The 13,018-nt window shown below is 48.9% G+C and overlaps 1 protein-coding gene across 2 annotated transcripts in view; it reads left to right on the top strand.

The window, feature by feature from the left end:
• Positions 1 to 13,018, top strand: part of IGSF3 (immunoglobulin superfamily member 3) — a 99,007-nt gene that overhangs the window by 67,494 nt on the left and 18,495 nt on the right. For both annotated transcript variants that reach the window (XM_030465774.1, XM_030465777.1), the window contains one exon: positions 1,819 to 2,223. In XM_030465774.1, the coding sequence (XP_030321634.1) occupies positions 1,819 to 2,223 (405 nt within the window). The remainder of the gene's footprint in view (positions 1 to 1,818; positions 2,224 to 13,018) is intronic.

A 13,018-nucleotide genomic window follows, 5' to 3' on the forward strand; every position in this document is an offset into this window, starting at 1 on the left:
GTCCCTGAACTTCTGAGGATCTTGAGTGCTTGGCAGGAACTTCAGCCCCTGTCTGGCTGGGGGACGAGAGGATAGGCAGGGTGAGGGGGAGCTGTTATAGTCTTATAGGGTGGTCTTACAGAAAATCTTCCTGCTTTTATTTGTGACTTCTTTTTTAACCAGGTCCCAAAGGAAGAAGGAGCTGTGTGTGTTACCATAAGTTCCAGGAGCTTGTTGGTTGAGTTGAGGACCTCAGAAACCCACCTGGCTTTCACATAGTCAAGAATGTCCCTTCTTGAAGCTTTCTTGTCCACACCAGCTGGAGATTAAACATGAAGTCAGCTGGTCTTAGTGAAATTAAGCTGGCTTTTTAGGACCATTGCTGCCTCAGCGGTGGTCTGAGCTGGGCCCGGTAACACACTTGCTAGGGCAGGAGAGCTGCTGCAGGGTTGGAAGGTAAAAGCTTATATGGGGATGAGGTGAAGCAGTCGTACAGAGGAGAGAGCCTGAGTCTTGCTCTCTCCTCCTGGGTAATCACTGAATATGTCGTAAGAAGCTTTAACCTGAAAGACTGACCTGTTTTCTCAGTAATTACAAGTTCCAGAGCTCTGGTGCGGTGGCTCCGTGGGGCTGCAGAGGCTCTTGCTGGAAGTGTGCAGGTTCAGCAGTGTCTGTGTTGTGGCCGGTCTGGCCCACAGCAGCAGCTCTGTGGGTTGCAGTGAGCTTCCCAGCTCATCTCTTGAACTATAATTTCAAGCTAGTGACAGGCTGAAGCTCGGTACAGATCCAGAAGACCTTCCTGTTTCTACTGGGCACTGATCGGTCTGTCCCCTGTGACAGTGGCTATTCCGCACGCTGCCAGCCAGCATGGGACATCCCACAGAGCCTCCCAGGAAGGGAGTGCGTCTTGGGGATGTCGACAGTGGAAAACAAGTTCCTTGCAAAATCCGCTGGCTGCACTGAAGTGATGAGAAGAGAAGAAAATATTTATCTCTGCAGCTCAGACCAAGTAAATGATGGAAATACTCTGACCCAATATGTAAGCCAGTCAAGTGGGAATATGGTTATCTTCAAATTGCTGATTGACTGCTGGTTTTAAATTCCCCTAAACAAACAAAGTGCTGGGGGTAAACAAGTCAAAATGTATTGACTGGCTTGCGGTGGTGGATGTGAGAGAATAACTGCATAAAGCCTTCCTGGAGCTGTGATCTGGAAGAGAACAAAAACCACACTGTGTGAAGAATAGAAGCAGCCAATTTCTCTCTCTTTCAGTTGCCTCCATCCTGGGGTTTTGTAACTGCTACCACCTCTCCAATGCATGAATGAAGGCTGCTGCTTCTCGCTTTCCTCATCTTCCCTTCACCTGCAGCAACCAGCTGCAGACCTGGGGTGGGGAGTGGTGTGGGGCCCTCCTGCCTGAGAGCTGGATGTGAATAACGGTGTGCGAGTGGTCAGGCTGGCACTGGGCACCTGCTCTGCCCATCACTGTCCCCTTGCCGCTGTGCTGCTGAGTTTCTGTGCAGGCTTCTCTCAGTGTGCAGAGGCTGGCTGCTTGCCCTCCGCGTCTCGGGGGACCTCGCTCCTCTGGGCAGAAATCAAGTAGGATCCTGCGGCTGCTGCAGCCGGTGCTCGCACAGGCAGTCAGCACTACACAGGCACTGAAGTTTGGTTCGGGCACCGCTTTTCATGCCGCTTTGCAATTGCAAATGAGGAGCTGACACAACACAAGCAGCCAATTATTCCAGGCCTGTGACTGAATAACCCCACTCTAACTTTTGCATGCTAGCAGCAGGGCCTGGTTAGGCAAGTGTCTCTCAGAGCCCTTTTCTCTTTCCACAGAGGCCGGCTTTGCCGTCACAGCCATCTCCCGCACCCCCGGCGTGACCTACAACGAGTCCTTCGACCTCCAGTGCATCATCAAACCCCATTATCCCTCCTGGGTACCGGTGTCGGTGACCTGGCGTTTCCAGCCAGCAGGCAGCACCGAGTTCCATGACCTCGTCACCTTCACACGTGACGGCGGGGTCCAGTGGGGTGACAGGTACCTGGGTTTCCGGACCCGCACTGCCATTGAGAAGGCCGAATCCAGCAACAACGTGCGCCTCAGCATCAGCAGGGCGAGCGACACAGAGGCCGGCAAGTACCAGTGCGTGGCTGAGCTCTGGAGGAAGAACTACAACAGCAGCTGGACACGGCTGGCGGACAGGACCTCCAACCTGTTGGAAATCAGGGTCCTGCGGCCCGGTGAGTGCTAAGACAATGTGAGAGCGGCTGGGGGGTTGCATCATGGGGGTGGGTTGTGTACTGTCACTGCAGTGGTCTCTCCAGAGCAAGGGCAGCTCTCATGGCTGTGTCTGTCTGACATCTCTCACTTGCACAGAGTATAATTGGAGTATATTTTCTTGGCTCTTCAGCCACTTATAGGTTGGAGTTCCCTTTTCCCCACCTCTTTGAGTCCTCTCTTCGCCACTCCTGCGGGGTTTTCCTCTGGGAGGTGACGTGACTGCAGCTCAATACAGTCTCTGGGCTGTTCTTGTGAGGTGGAGGTTGCTTTCAGGTTGCCACCTCCATTCATCAGAGCAGTCTGACCTGAGGAAGAGAGGAGAGGGACAGGGCAAATAGGATCAAAGAAGGGGCACATGCTCCCACCAAAGCCTGCATGTGCACACACTCCATAGTGAGGTGCTGTAACTCCTGTCTAGTAGCCAGCTGAGTCTCCCGCTGCTGGAGGTATTGCAAAAGCAGGTAGTGATCAAAGAACCTGAGTTTCACCCCCACCAGCAATCAGGCCCTTTCCAGCTGGAAGTCACCACAGCTGTGGGTACCCATACAGTGTGCAATAGCTGGGCAGCAGACACCAGGCTTGGTGGGGAGAGTCAGAAAAATTGCAAGTTGGTCATGCTCTATATACATCTGGTGGAGAGAGTTAGGTGCCTTCCGTAGGCCTTATCACTGGTATTTTGATTGTGCCTTCTCTTGTCCATGAAGGGTGTAAAAGTGCATCGTGAGGCAGCTCTTCCTTTGCTGAGCTCAACAGTTTGTTGCTTTCTTGGTCTTGGGGCTGAAGCTGATGCTTGGAGTGACACTTTCAGCACCTTATAGACTCTTGACAGCATTTTCAGTCCTACCTTCATGTTCTTGTGTAGAGGCACTCGTTCCTAGGGTCTATCTTCTGGCTTGAACTTTGTCTTTTTCTCCCCAGTTGCCCCTTTCCATACCCCACTGCACCTTCCCCAAGCCTTAGCAAGACTTTGGAAAAGTCAGGGAATACTATGAGCTCCAGGCACCTCATGAGCTCTCCATCTTTTATTTTCCCTCCCTCCTTCCTTGCCCTCGTCTTCAGGTTAATCTTCTCCATTTATCTCGATTAGCCTGCCTTATAATACATGTTTTACTGCTCACAAGGTCAGGTTGGTGATGTTCATCATTTTAGCTTATTTCCCTAGGAGACACCTTTGGCTGAATATGGTCCCTGGAGTAATATGCATCTTCATGGCACATCTCTGTGTGTGCATGTGTGTGTGAGAGAAAGAGATATTCATGATAACAGCTGGTAGAAGATAGTCTCTGTGTCTCAGCTCAGGGTAGCCAGGAGGACATTTAAAGGACATTAAAACCATGCTCTAGCAGACAGTTCTTCTTTACTGGAGCAGTAACTTAAGCATCAAGTGATGTCTTAACAGAACAAGTCATGTAGGTCTCTGTGGTTTTTACTTCTCCCTATCTCCCTGCTGCTCAACAAGTTTCTGCTACACAAATCTTAGCTGTCAGTCTAACAAGCCTTGCATAATGTTTGTAGTTTTATGACCCACAAAAGGATGGAAGAGGAGAAGGGGCATCCTCAGAGTATCCCCAGCATCATGGTTGCACTCCCTCAGTGTTTTCTCTCCATGTCCCAGGCAGTCTGTGGCAGCAGGTCATTGATATTCTCTGTGAATGCAGTACAAGCAGTTGTATTAGCAACTGCTGTTGTTCTCTCTGATTTTATAAGCTGCAGAGGGTCGTGTTGTGTCATTGCTGGCTGTTTGGCTGGATAATTTCCAGAGAGGAGCCAGGATGATGTGGGAGATGCCTTCCTCCATCACCTCTGAATGAACATCCTGTTGCCCCCACAATCAGATTATCTGGGGCTTCTTCAAAAGCTGTCATTCAGGAGGCCTGAACCACTGAACACCTGAGAGCTTTGTTAGTCCAAGTCTGTGGTTCTGTAGTCACCTTGATATGACATAACTTGAGGTTGCTATTGAATGTCTTAGTCCTCGCTTTCTCCTTTCCCTTGACACTAGCCATGGGTTCCTGCCTTGACCCCCATACCAGTGAGTTTAGGGTGAACTGTCTCCACTGCTGATCCACTAAGGGACACTGGTGTAAAGAAGGATTGTCTGGAGGTCGTTTGGCAAATCAAGCCAGTATGTTTCCAGATTGTAAGTTAATGCTAGGATTCTAGTTTCCTCTAAAACCTATGCTCCCTGTTTGTCAAAGTGACCTTTCTATTTGACAGGTTCCAGGTGCAGATGTGGCAATTGATATACGTCAGCCTATAAAGTGAAAATGGCAGAACAGTGGCTACCTGATTGCTTCATTAATCTCTTTGCTTGGTGAAACCCCACATCTTCAAGGGAGAAGGTGCTGGAGCTTCTCCTGGTGTATCGGTTTGCCTTTTCAGTTCTCAGCCTGTGTCTCCTTGGCTGTCTTGCAGTGGGTATTGTTTGTAGTTGTCATCTGTTCTGAGTGTTAACTGCAGAGGTGGCACTGCTGGTTTTGAATTGCATGTTTTAATGTGGCTATGAAGTAATTTCACCTCTGGCTCTCTTGTGGCCAACAGGTAATGTTGAGGAAATGTCTGCAGCTTGAAAACTCCTTTCCTGCTCCCAGGAAGGAACAAGCAATATCAGAGAAATGGAGTCCATAACTCTTGAAGGAGGAGGGAGTGAATGAGGCAGGCAGTGGCAGTGTTAACCCAGCTCTGAAGCGAAGGTCTGTAGGTGACATGGCCAAAGAGCCCTGCATGGCATCTGGAGCCCCGTGTGTCCTTTGAGTGTGACATCCATGGCCTGTTGAGCATGAAGCCATTTTAAGGACTGGCATTATGAGGGAGAGCCCTACAAAGGGTGCTGTCTGTATGTGGGAGATCTTACAGAGAGTTCAGGCATGTTGTCCATCGCTTGGTGGTTCATGAAAACTGAGCAGCAGTAGGATGTGGAGCTCCAGTGTTTCTCCCTTTCATGGCCTGCTCCTCACTGTCACACCTTGGATTGCAAAGTAGAGGGAGGCTTGTGCATGAACAAGCCCATGTAGCTTGTGTGTGCTTTACAAGGAGAGAGACCTGCACTGCTATAGGGTTGGTGCTGCATTTTAACTTCTGAGGAAAAAATCCAGGCTGCTATGGGGTCTGTCATGAAGGGTAGTGGATCAAACTAGTTAAATCCACTGTGGCCATTTTGTCTCCTTACACAGTGCTCTCCTTTTTACTTCCATCTCTTGAGCTGCCTGCTGTTCTTTCTCAGTGAGCTCGTGTTACATCAGGGAAGAAGGAACAATAAAAGTACAATTTGCTTCATTTCAGCTGCTTCCCCAAAGCCAAAATTGGCAGGAGGCCGTGCAGAGGATCACAGACTGAGATTAGAGCAAGTCCCAAGTGCAGGAGTGGAGATTTCTTTGCACCACCACGTTTTGTTTAGGGCTGCCCTTTGGCTGTGTTCTCTGGCCTGCCTCTGAAACCTGAGGTCTTTCATCCTCAAGAGCTTGGGCTTGCCCTTAGGATTCACCACCCCTTTCCGTTCTGGAGCCTTTTCCTTGTCCTTTGCATGCTTACCCTTTTGTAAGTGGAGAAGAGCATCCTCCACGCAATCTTTACTGAGCTGATTTGCAGGAGTCAGGACAGATGTGTCTTGTCTTTAGAGAGGACAGGTGTGGGGACTCCCTGGCACTTGCTAATCTCCCAGGTTTAAGGGGAGGCAGCAGTGCAGGTGGTTCCTTTTGGACCCATGAAGTGTTTGGATAAGTTCTAAGCAGTATCCCCTTGCTGCTCTCTGTTCCCTTCCTCATGAAGCACGGAGGGGGAACAGTGCCTGAGCTCCAGGTCCTGACCAGGGGAGGAAGGTGGTAGATGTGCATGGGACAAGGGGAAAACCAAGGACTGTCAGGTGGGCTCTGTTTCCAGCTTCTCTTTGAATTGTGCATCTCCCTGCTGTCAGGTGAGTCCTGTTCTGGCTTATCCTTGGATCTTGCTTTTCTCTGCCAGGTTTTCAGGGATGGAGTGTCTGAGACAGAAGGTGCTGTCTGAACAGCATAAGTCCGTGTGGGTCTGTAGGACTCAGACAAGGGCAGCAGACAGTCTCTGGCAGCATGGTGCATGATGGGGACTGTGCTGTGAGCTGGGCAGGCTAGGGCATCTGGAGAGGACTCTTGGCAAGGAGGCTTGAGCAGGTTTGTGCTGGTGTATTAAATTGCCATTGTCCTCAGGTGCATTACTGCATCTGTCTTTCCCCTGCAGAGCAAGCCAGGGGGTAATTCGGCAGAGCTTTAAGAGGGACAGAGGCCTGATTACTTGGGAGTCCCTCTGGCAACAGCAGAATAAAAACAGCAGGGGTTTCACACAAGCAGGAGGTTGTGATGACCCCACCCTGAGCAGCCCCCTCATCTCTTTGGTACTCAGGCACAGACCTGCCCATCCCAACCTGCAGAGCACCCACCTCCCCATGACACTCTCCTCTTCCTACCCAGCCCTTTCCTTGTGTTGTCTCTCAGCCTGCTCTTTTGTGATTGATCCTGAAGTGGGCACACAGGGGGAAAGCTGCTATTGCTTCTATAAATCTGCCCTCTTTCTGCTGAGTTTTTGACAGTAATGAACTTGGGAGGAGGGATGGGGAGGGGTGGTGGGGGATGCAGATGCCACTGGTGCTGGGCTTCTCGCTGCTTTTTGCAAGCTGTGCTACAGCAGATTGATTGACCTGGGAGATGTCGAGCAAACAAGGCAGTCAGGCTCTTCATTAGGACATTAATTAGCTTCCAGGGCTCTCCAGAGGCTTCTTTGTAAAATTTGGTTTATTAGGAGCTGTCAAGTTGAAACCATCATGGAGAAAAAGGGTGAAGGCTTCCCAGGCTGGCTTTAGGAAAGCTGGTGGAGGGCTTGTGCCTGAACCCTATTCTGAGAGAGGGGTAAGACAGAGCTTTACTTCCCCTAAAAACCCTGCACCTGGGCTGGTGCAGAGTACACTGTTGCCCTTGTGGTGTCCATGAGGAACCCCCACTGACAGCAGCCTAGCTGCACTGGGGTAGCAGTGGCCAGAGAAACCTAACGAGATGAGAACACAGGTACCTTAGCTCTTTGTCCAAGCCCACCCCTGTCAGCCACAGGGAGGCTTCTCAGTGTCCTGCTCATCGTTCCATCTGAAGACTCAGTGAGAGGCCAAGCATGGGATAGTTGTGACTGCACAGGCTGAGGATGCTGGGAGGATGAAGAGGAGATGAGGCAGAGGAGACTTGGAAAAACAAACTGCTTTGTGGCATGCTTAATGCTGGGAGAGGAGGACTGATTTTCAAACTATTACCAAGACACTTGTGGGGTGTAAGGAAAGGCTTTTCCTAACTAATGAGACTCAGCTATTACTTCCTTTCTTCCATCTCATTTCGTACTAGTGTCTGCACATGAGGAAAGCTCTTATGGAAGGATGTGAAAGATGCCTTTTCTACCATGTGTAGCCAGTGGGGTACTGACCAGACTCATGAGTGGAGGCTCGAACAGGTGTTTCCAAGGGCCAAAAAGTGCCTACCTAAAAAAACTGATGCTTTTTGCTGCTGGCAGCATCCAGTAATAAAGTTAAACAAAGAAAGCTAATGAGCTGGAAACTTCCTTACAGAAGTGAAGTCTGAAAAGTTTGCTGATTGCTTGATCCCAGAGTGGTTTTGCTCTGTAGAATATCACTACTTCCCTGCTTTACAGCTGCCTGCTTCATCTGGCAAATAGTTGTATTCTTGCTTAAGTGTTGAAGGAGTTCAAGAAGTGCTCAAAAGGGACAGGGGCTGTTCAGCAGCAGCCATGACTGTGGTGCAGAGCAGACTCCTCTCCCCTGGGTACTCAAAGACTTGCTCCTTCCCTTCACTGCCTGCAGAGTAAGACCTGCTGTCTCAGAGCAGCTACTCTCTCCTGTAAGCTTCCAGCACACAGAACCCTCAAAAGAGTTTCAGTGTTGCGCAGCATAGGATGTCCTATTGCATAGATCCATATTGGTGACCCAGCTGGTGCCCTTTTTCTTTTCCAGGTGGCACAGATGAGTTTCCTTCCTCAACTTTGAACCCTTGTTTATCTCCTGCCCTTGCATATTTGCCCTGGAAAGCTCTGTCCCCACACTTGCCAGGTCCCCTGGAACATCTTCCCCACTTAAACTGGCTGCTGCGTCCTGTGCACAGCTACTGATCCACGGGCTGGAGCCATGGGGTGCTGTTTATCTACTTTTAGCCATTAAATCCTGCTCTCTGCATCCCTGTCCCCCATCTTCTCTCTGTACCATCACTGTCATACAGACCTGAGAGCCCCCTCTTCTTGCTCCTGCTGTCATACCCTCTACTGTCTGGGCACTGGTTTGTAAATACAGATTAGAGGTGAGGTTTTGCCTGTGGGCACACATCCATATGAGGGTACCCCTTGCCCCACTTCCACTTGCTGGCTGTGGTTTTGTGCTCATAGATGTTGGAGAGGTGCTGTAAGTCAGCTGGGCAAATCTGACCTGATGCAGATGACACAATGTTGGGAGGATACATTTGTGTCAGTGAAGCTGAGGCATCCAGAGAAAATGCTGTTTTCATCCCACAAAAAACATTGCTAAGTGGAAACAAGCCCATTGGTGCAAGCAGCAGGGGAGCAAGTACGTGCTGGATGTGCTGCAGTGTTCCCCACTTCATCCTGGGGATGCTGCCAATGCCCTTGTGGGGTTTGAGCTGTGTTTCACCTCCCTTGGACTTTCTGTGAGCACTGACACTTGGCTTCTCTGCAGATTTGTGTGTAAATGTTTTTGTTGGAGCCAGACATGTTCGGATGACTGTAGTTATCTTCAGGGTTTCCCTTGGGGCTTCAGCCTGCAAAATGCACCCAAGAACATAACTTGAGTTGGATTTTAAATCTGTAAAGCACCTTCAATGCATTTCCCAAGGGTGAAGGGGGTGAGAATGCATCCTTGCACCTGGTGAGATTGTGACATGGCCTGGCCTACTCTGTGTATGCCCACTGGTCTGACTGTGGGCAGTCTTGCTTTTCAGTCCCTGAAGAAGACTGACAATGCCAGAAGAGCTGGGCTCTACTCAGAATATGTTGCTCTGTTCAAATTAACTCCCTTCACTGTTACTTTTTAGGAGCAATTTTTTCACTTCAATTTCAAAGCACTCTCTGCTCCTCTCTTTGATACCTCCTGAGCGGTTTTCCACTCCCATTTGCAGGATGTGTACACAGAGCCACGGTGTCAGCCTGTTTGCAGTCCATGCACATGCAGCTTCTTTGATGTTGTCTTGCATGTCTTTTCTCCTTACACTTTAGCTTCTCATTGATTCTCTGTTTGCTTTTCCTTGGACTGAAATACTCTGCAGTGAATAGTACTTAGACACTGCCCAGCTCTAATGCTGTGTGCATCCCTCATGTCCTTCAAGTCTTCAAAAGCGGAGTCAGCAGGGGCAGCCTGTGGGGAAAGGGAGGACTGCCATAGTCCATGCATGGATCCCCAGGCTGTTGGCTGCCCCACTGGTCTCCACAAGGTGAGTGTCCTTGAGGCCAGCAGGCTGAATACTGCAGCAGCATGGTTTTTCTCTTGCTGCATTCTTAGCCCTCCCATCTGATCAGTACCTGGACCAGGTGTACCTTCCAGCATGTCTGAGCAGCAGCTTTGGTTGTCCATCCTTGTATGTAGGACCTGTGCCGTTTTTCTAGCTTCTGTATCACGTGGGGTACTTTTCCTAGGATGAGAAACTACATACTGCCTATCAGTCAGTTGCACAGACAGGCTGTGTCCTGTTTTGAGATGAACAGCCAGGCCATGCCCAAATGACTGTAAATCCCTTCCCTTTTGCCTCTGTGACATTGATTGAACTGATGGTCTGGGGGTGTCTTCTGCTGTTGGAACACAGCTGACTGAGCATTCAGCACAGCTGAATGGCTTTGTTCTTCAACATGACAGTGACCTGCATAGCCAGGTGGTGCAGCAATGCCCACGTAAAGGAAGCAATGAAATAACCCAGCCATTGCTTCACGTGGTGATTTTACCTTGCAAGGCTAATACTTAGGTCTGGAGGCAATAAAAAAGGAAAAATTTTATCTGAATGTTTTTTCCAGAACTTTAGTTCATAAGAGGATGATTATTTTGGGGTTTCTACCTGCTCTGACATTGGTCAAAGACTGAATTCCTGGGTTCACTGAACCTGTGGTCTGCTTCCTCACATCAAAATGGCAGGCTCCAGACGTGTTGTACCTATGGCTGAGGATCTTTTGTTTTAACATATATACATAACAGTTGGTTTGCCAGGGCCGTCTTATTTGGCTAAATGAGACTTCTGGATGCTGTTAAAGAAAATTCCTACACTTTTCCTTATCCTACATAATAGAGAAGCAGGGAGTCCAGATAACGATGGATCTGTAGCCCATCCTGCTGTAATATTTCCTCTATCCTTAAGAAGTTCAAGAAGACAATTTCTTGAGAAATGACAGATGGCTCATTTCACTTGGTTATTCTTCCACACAGTTGACAGATTTGCTGGTTAATTTATGGAAGCAGCAGTATGATGAGTGTTTAGGGTGCAGGTGGAGCTATTCTAGCACATGGTTGCACAGAAGGAGGTTATCCTCATCCCTGACATGTGCTGCTGGCTGCATGGTCCTGTCCCATTCTTTGTTCCAGAATCAAACTCCCTGCGCACCAGCTCAGTTTACTAAACCAGCAGAAAAGTAATCTGGAGGAAAGGAATAAACGTGAGTGGAGTGAGCTAGCTCTTGGATTGATTCAGTTTGGTACTTCTCAGGAAACTTCATCTTTGCATGAAGGGCAGCACTGACAACCTGGGACTGGCTGGGCTCATACTCACAGCATCCAAAAGACCTCATGATCCTGCCTGAAGTCTGTCTGGAAAGCTTTATCTCTGGATAGCAAAAAATTACATTTCATACTACCCTTAGCAGCTCATACCTCTCTCTTTCTGTGTAGCAGCTAGCTTTTCAGCAGTAGCAGCTGAATACAGCATACAGAAGTCAGTTGTGTGCTACAGGGTGCAGTTGTACTCTAAGCATGCACCTACACAAATTTATTGAGTATTTTTCTGATACCCTGTTAGGAAATTCAGCCATTAAGGGCCAGGCTCCAGAATGGCATGGGGGTCTGTGTGTGATGCTGCTGCATGTGTTATAATTACACATATATATTTAATTACTTTAAAATATACTAATGTATATTTAATTACTTTTTTTCCTAATTGTTGGAGTGCTCCTTTGTTTGAAATCTTTCTGATGGGGGGTTGATGAAATAGCAGTATGTTTGGGAGTTTTTTTCCTTATCCTTGGTGGCTGTAGCTTGGTACTGAATTTATCTTCTAGTGATCCTATCTCCGTATTTTAATTTTCAATCATCTGTGAGCCGTATATTGTTTTCTGACAGCAGCCACAACTCATGCTGGGAATCTTGTACTCCTCCCTCCCCTCCTCTCTCTCTTGCAGAACTTTTACATTCATATCAAGGTTTAGCAGGAAGATGTCTGTCTCTAGGTCTGTGGGGTGTTTTGCTTTGGGGTATATATGTTTATTTCTTGAATTGGCTTTGAGTCCGTGCTGTCCTTCAGACAGATGTGATTGCTGCTTCTCAGGGAAGCTCGCTCTTTTTCCAGGGCAGCAGCATGTTCCAGCTGGTCGACTCAGACTTAGACATGGCCAGACCTTGGAGGCTATGGGCTTCCAGGCTTTCTCCATCCCTGGAGCTACTCACACAGCCTTCTCTATATATGCTCTATATATGGAGGTGTATGGCTTCTGGATTTTCAAGAGACTTTCTGGGTCACATATGCATGCTTCCCTGAGGCCTGCTTTGTTACCTGCTAGTCTTTTAGCCGCTCCACTGGCTCCAGTGTGACATGGCTGATAATCCCTGGCTGTCCTCTAGCTAAGCAGATGTCCTTGTCTTCACACCACAGCATGAGGCTTGCAGCAATGGGCTTGACCCGCAACCCAAGTGTTCTATAGGTCAGCAGTCTGACTGTGCTGCTTTTGAAGAGAGAGGGAGCGTGGGGCTGCTTGTCTGTAGGTTTGGCTGATGTGGTATTCTCCTTCTGTGGGGCTGAAGCTGGTGGTGAGTACAGCAGAGCATCTGATGCAGGCAGGTCCACCACGTGGTACAAGGAGAGAAGATGCCCATTCTGCTTTGCCACAGCATCCATTGGCAGCATTTTGATCTCACCAAGCTGCACTTCTCCATGTTACAGTAGTACAGTGTTCTTCAGGGCACCTGCCAGTGGTTCAGTTTTGGGCTGGGGCTGTTAGGTTGGGTGATGCTCAACATGTACAGCTACTTCAGTACCCCTGAAGTCTTCCTGCAGCAGCAGGCTATGAGGCTGAAGAACTTCTGTGCCTTCTGGGCTATGGACTTTGTGGCAACTTGCTGATCATATTGAAACACAGGTCATTTGGTGGCTTAATCCCAGCTGGGTCACAGACAGCTCCTAGGCTTGCCTTTGAGCTGGGAGCACTCATCTGTCTGTGCTGCAAGAGGCATTATTTTCAGCATACACTTAAGTGTAGTGGAAACTAGCAAGATCGGACCGTGGCTCGATGAGCTACCAGCCTCTCTTGTGACTAGCCCAAGAGTGAGCTAGTCTGTGGGCGTGAGTTTCACCTTTTATTGGCCCCCTGGTCTTGCACATGCTCAATAGGGGGCCTGCCCTAACTGGGCACAGGTGGATTTGATACCGGCTCACACCCACTTCTCGGTAATCAGAGGCGTCTGATTGCTTTGTTCCACTACACGTAAGGAACTGTATATTTTGGAAAGAAGTGTCATGTAGTGGATTTTTA

This window comes from Calypte anna, chromosome 1 (assembly GCF_003957555.1).
Source record: "Calypte anna isolate BGI_N300 chromosome 1, bCalAnn1_v1.p, whole genome shotgun sequence".
In the NCBI taxonomy this organism is placed as follows: domain Eukaryota; kingdom Metazoa; phylum Chordata; class Aves; order Apodiformes; family Trochilidae; genus Calypte; species Calypte anna.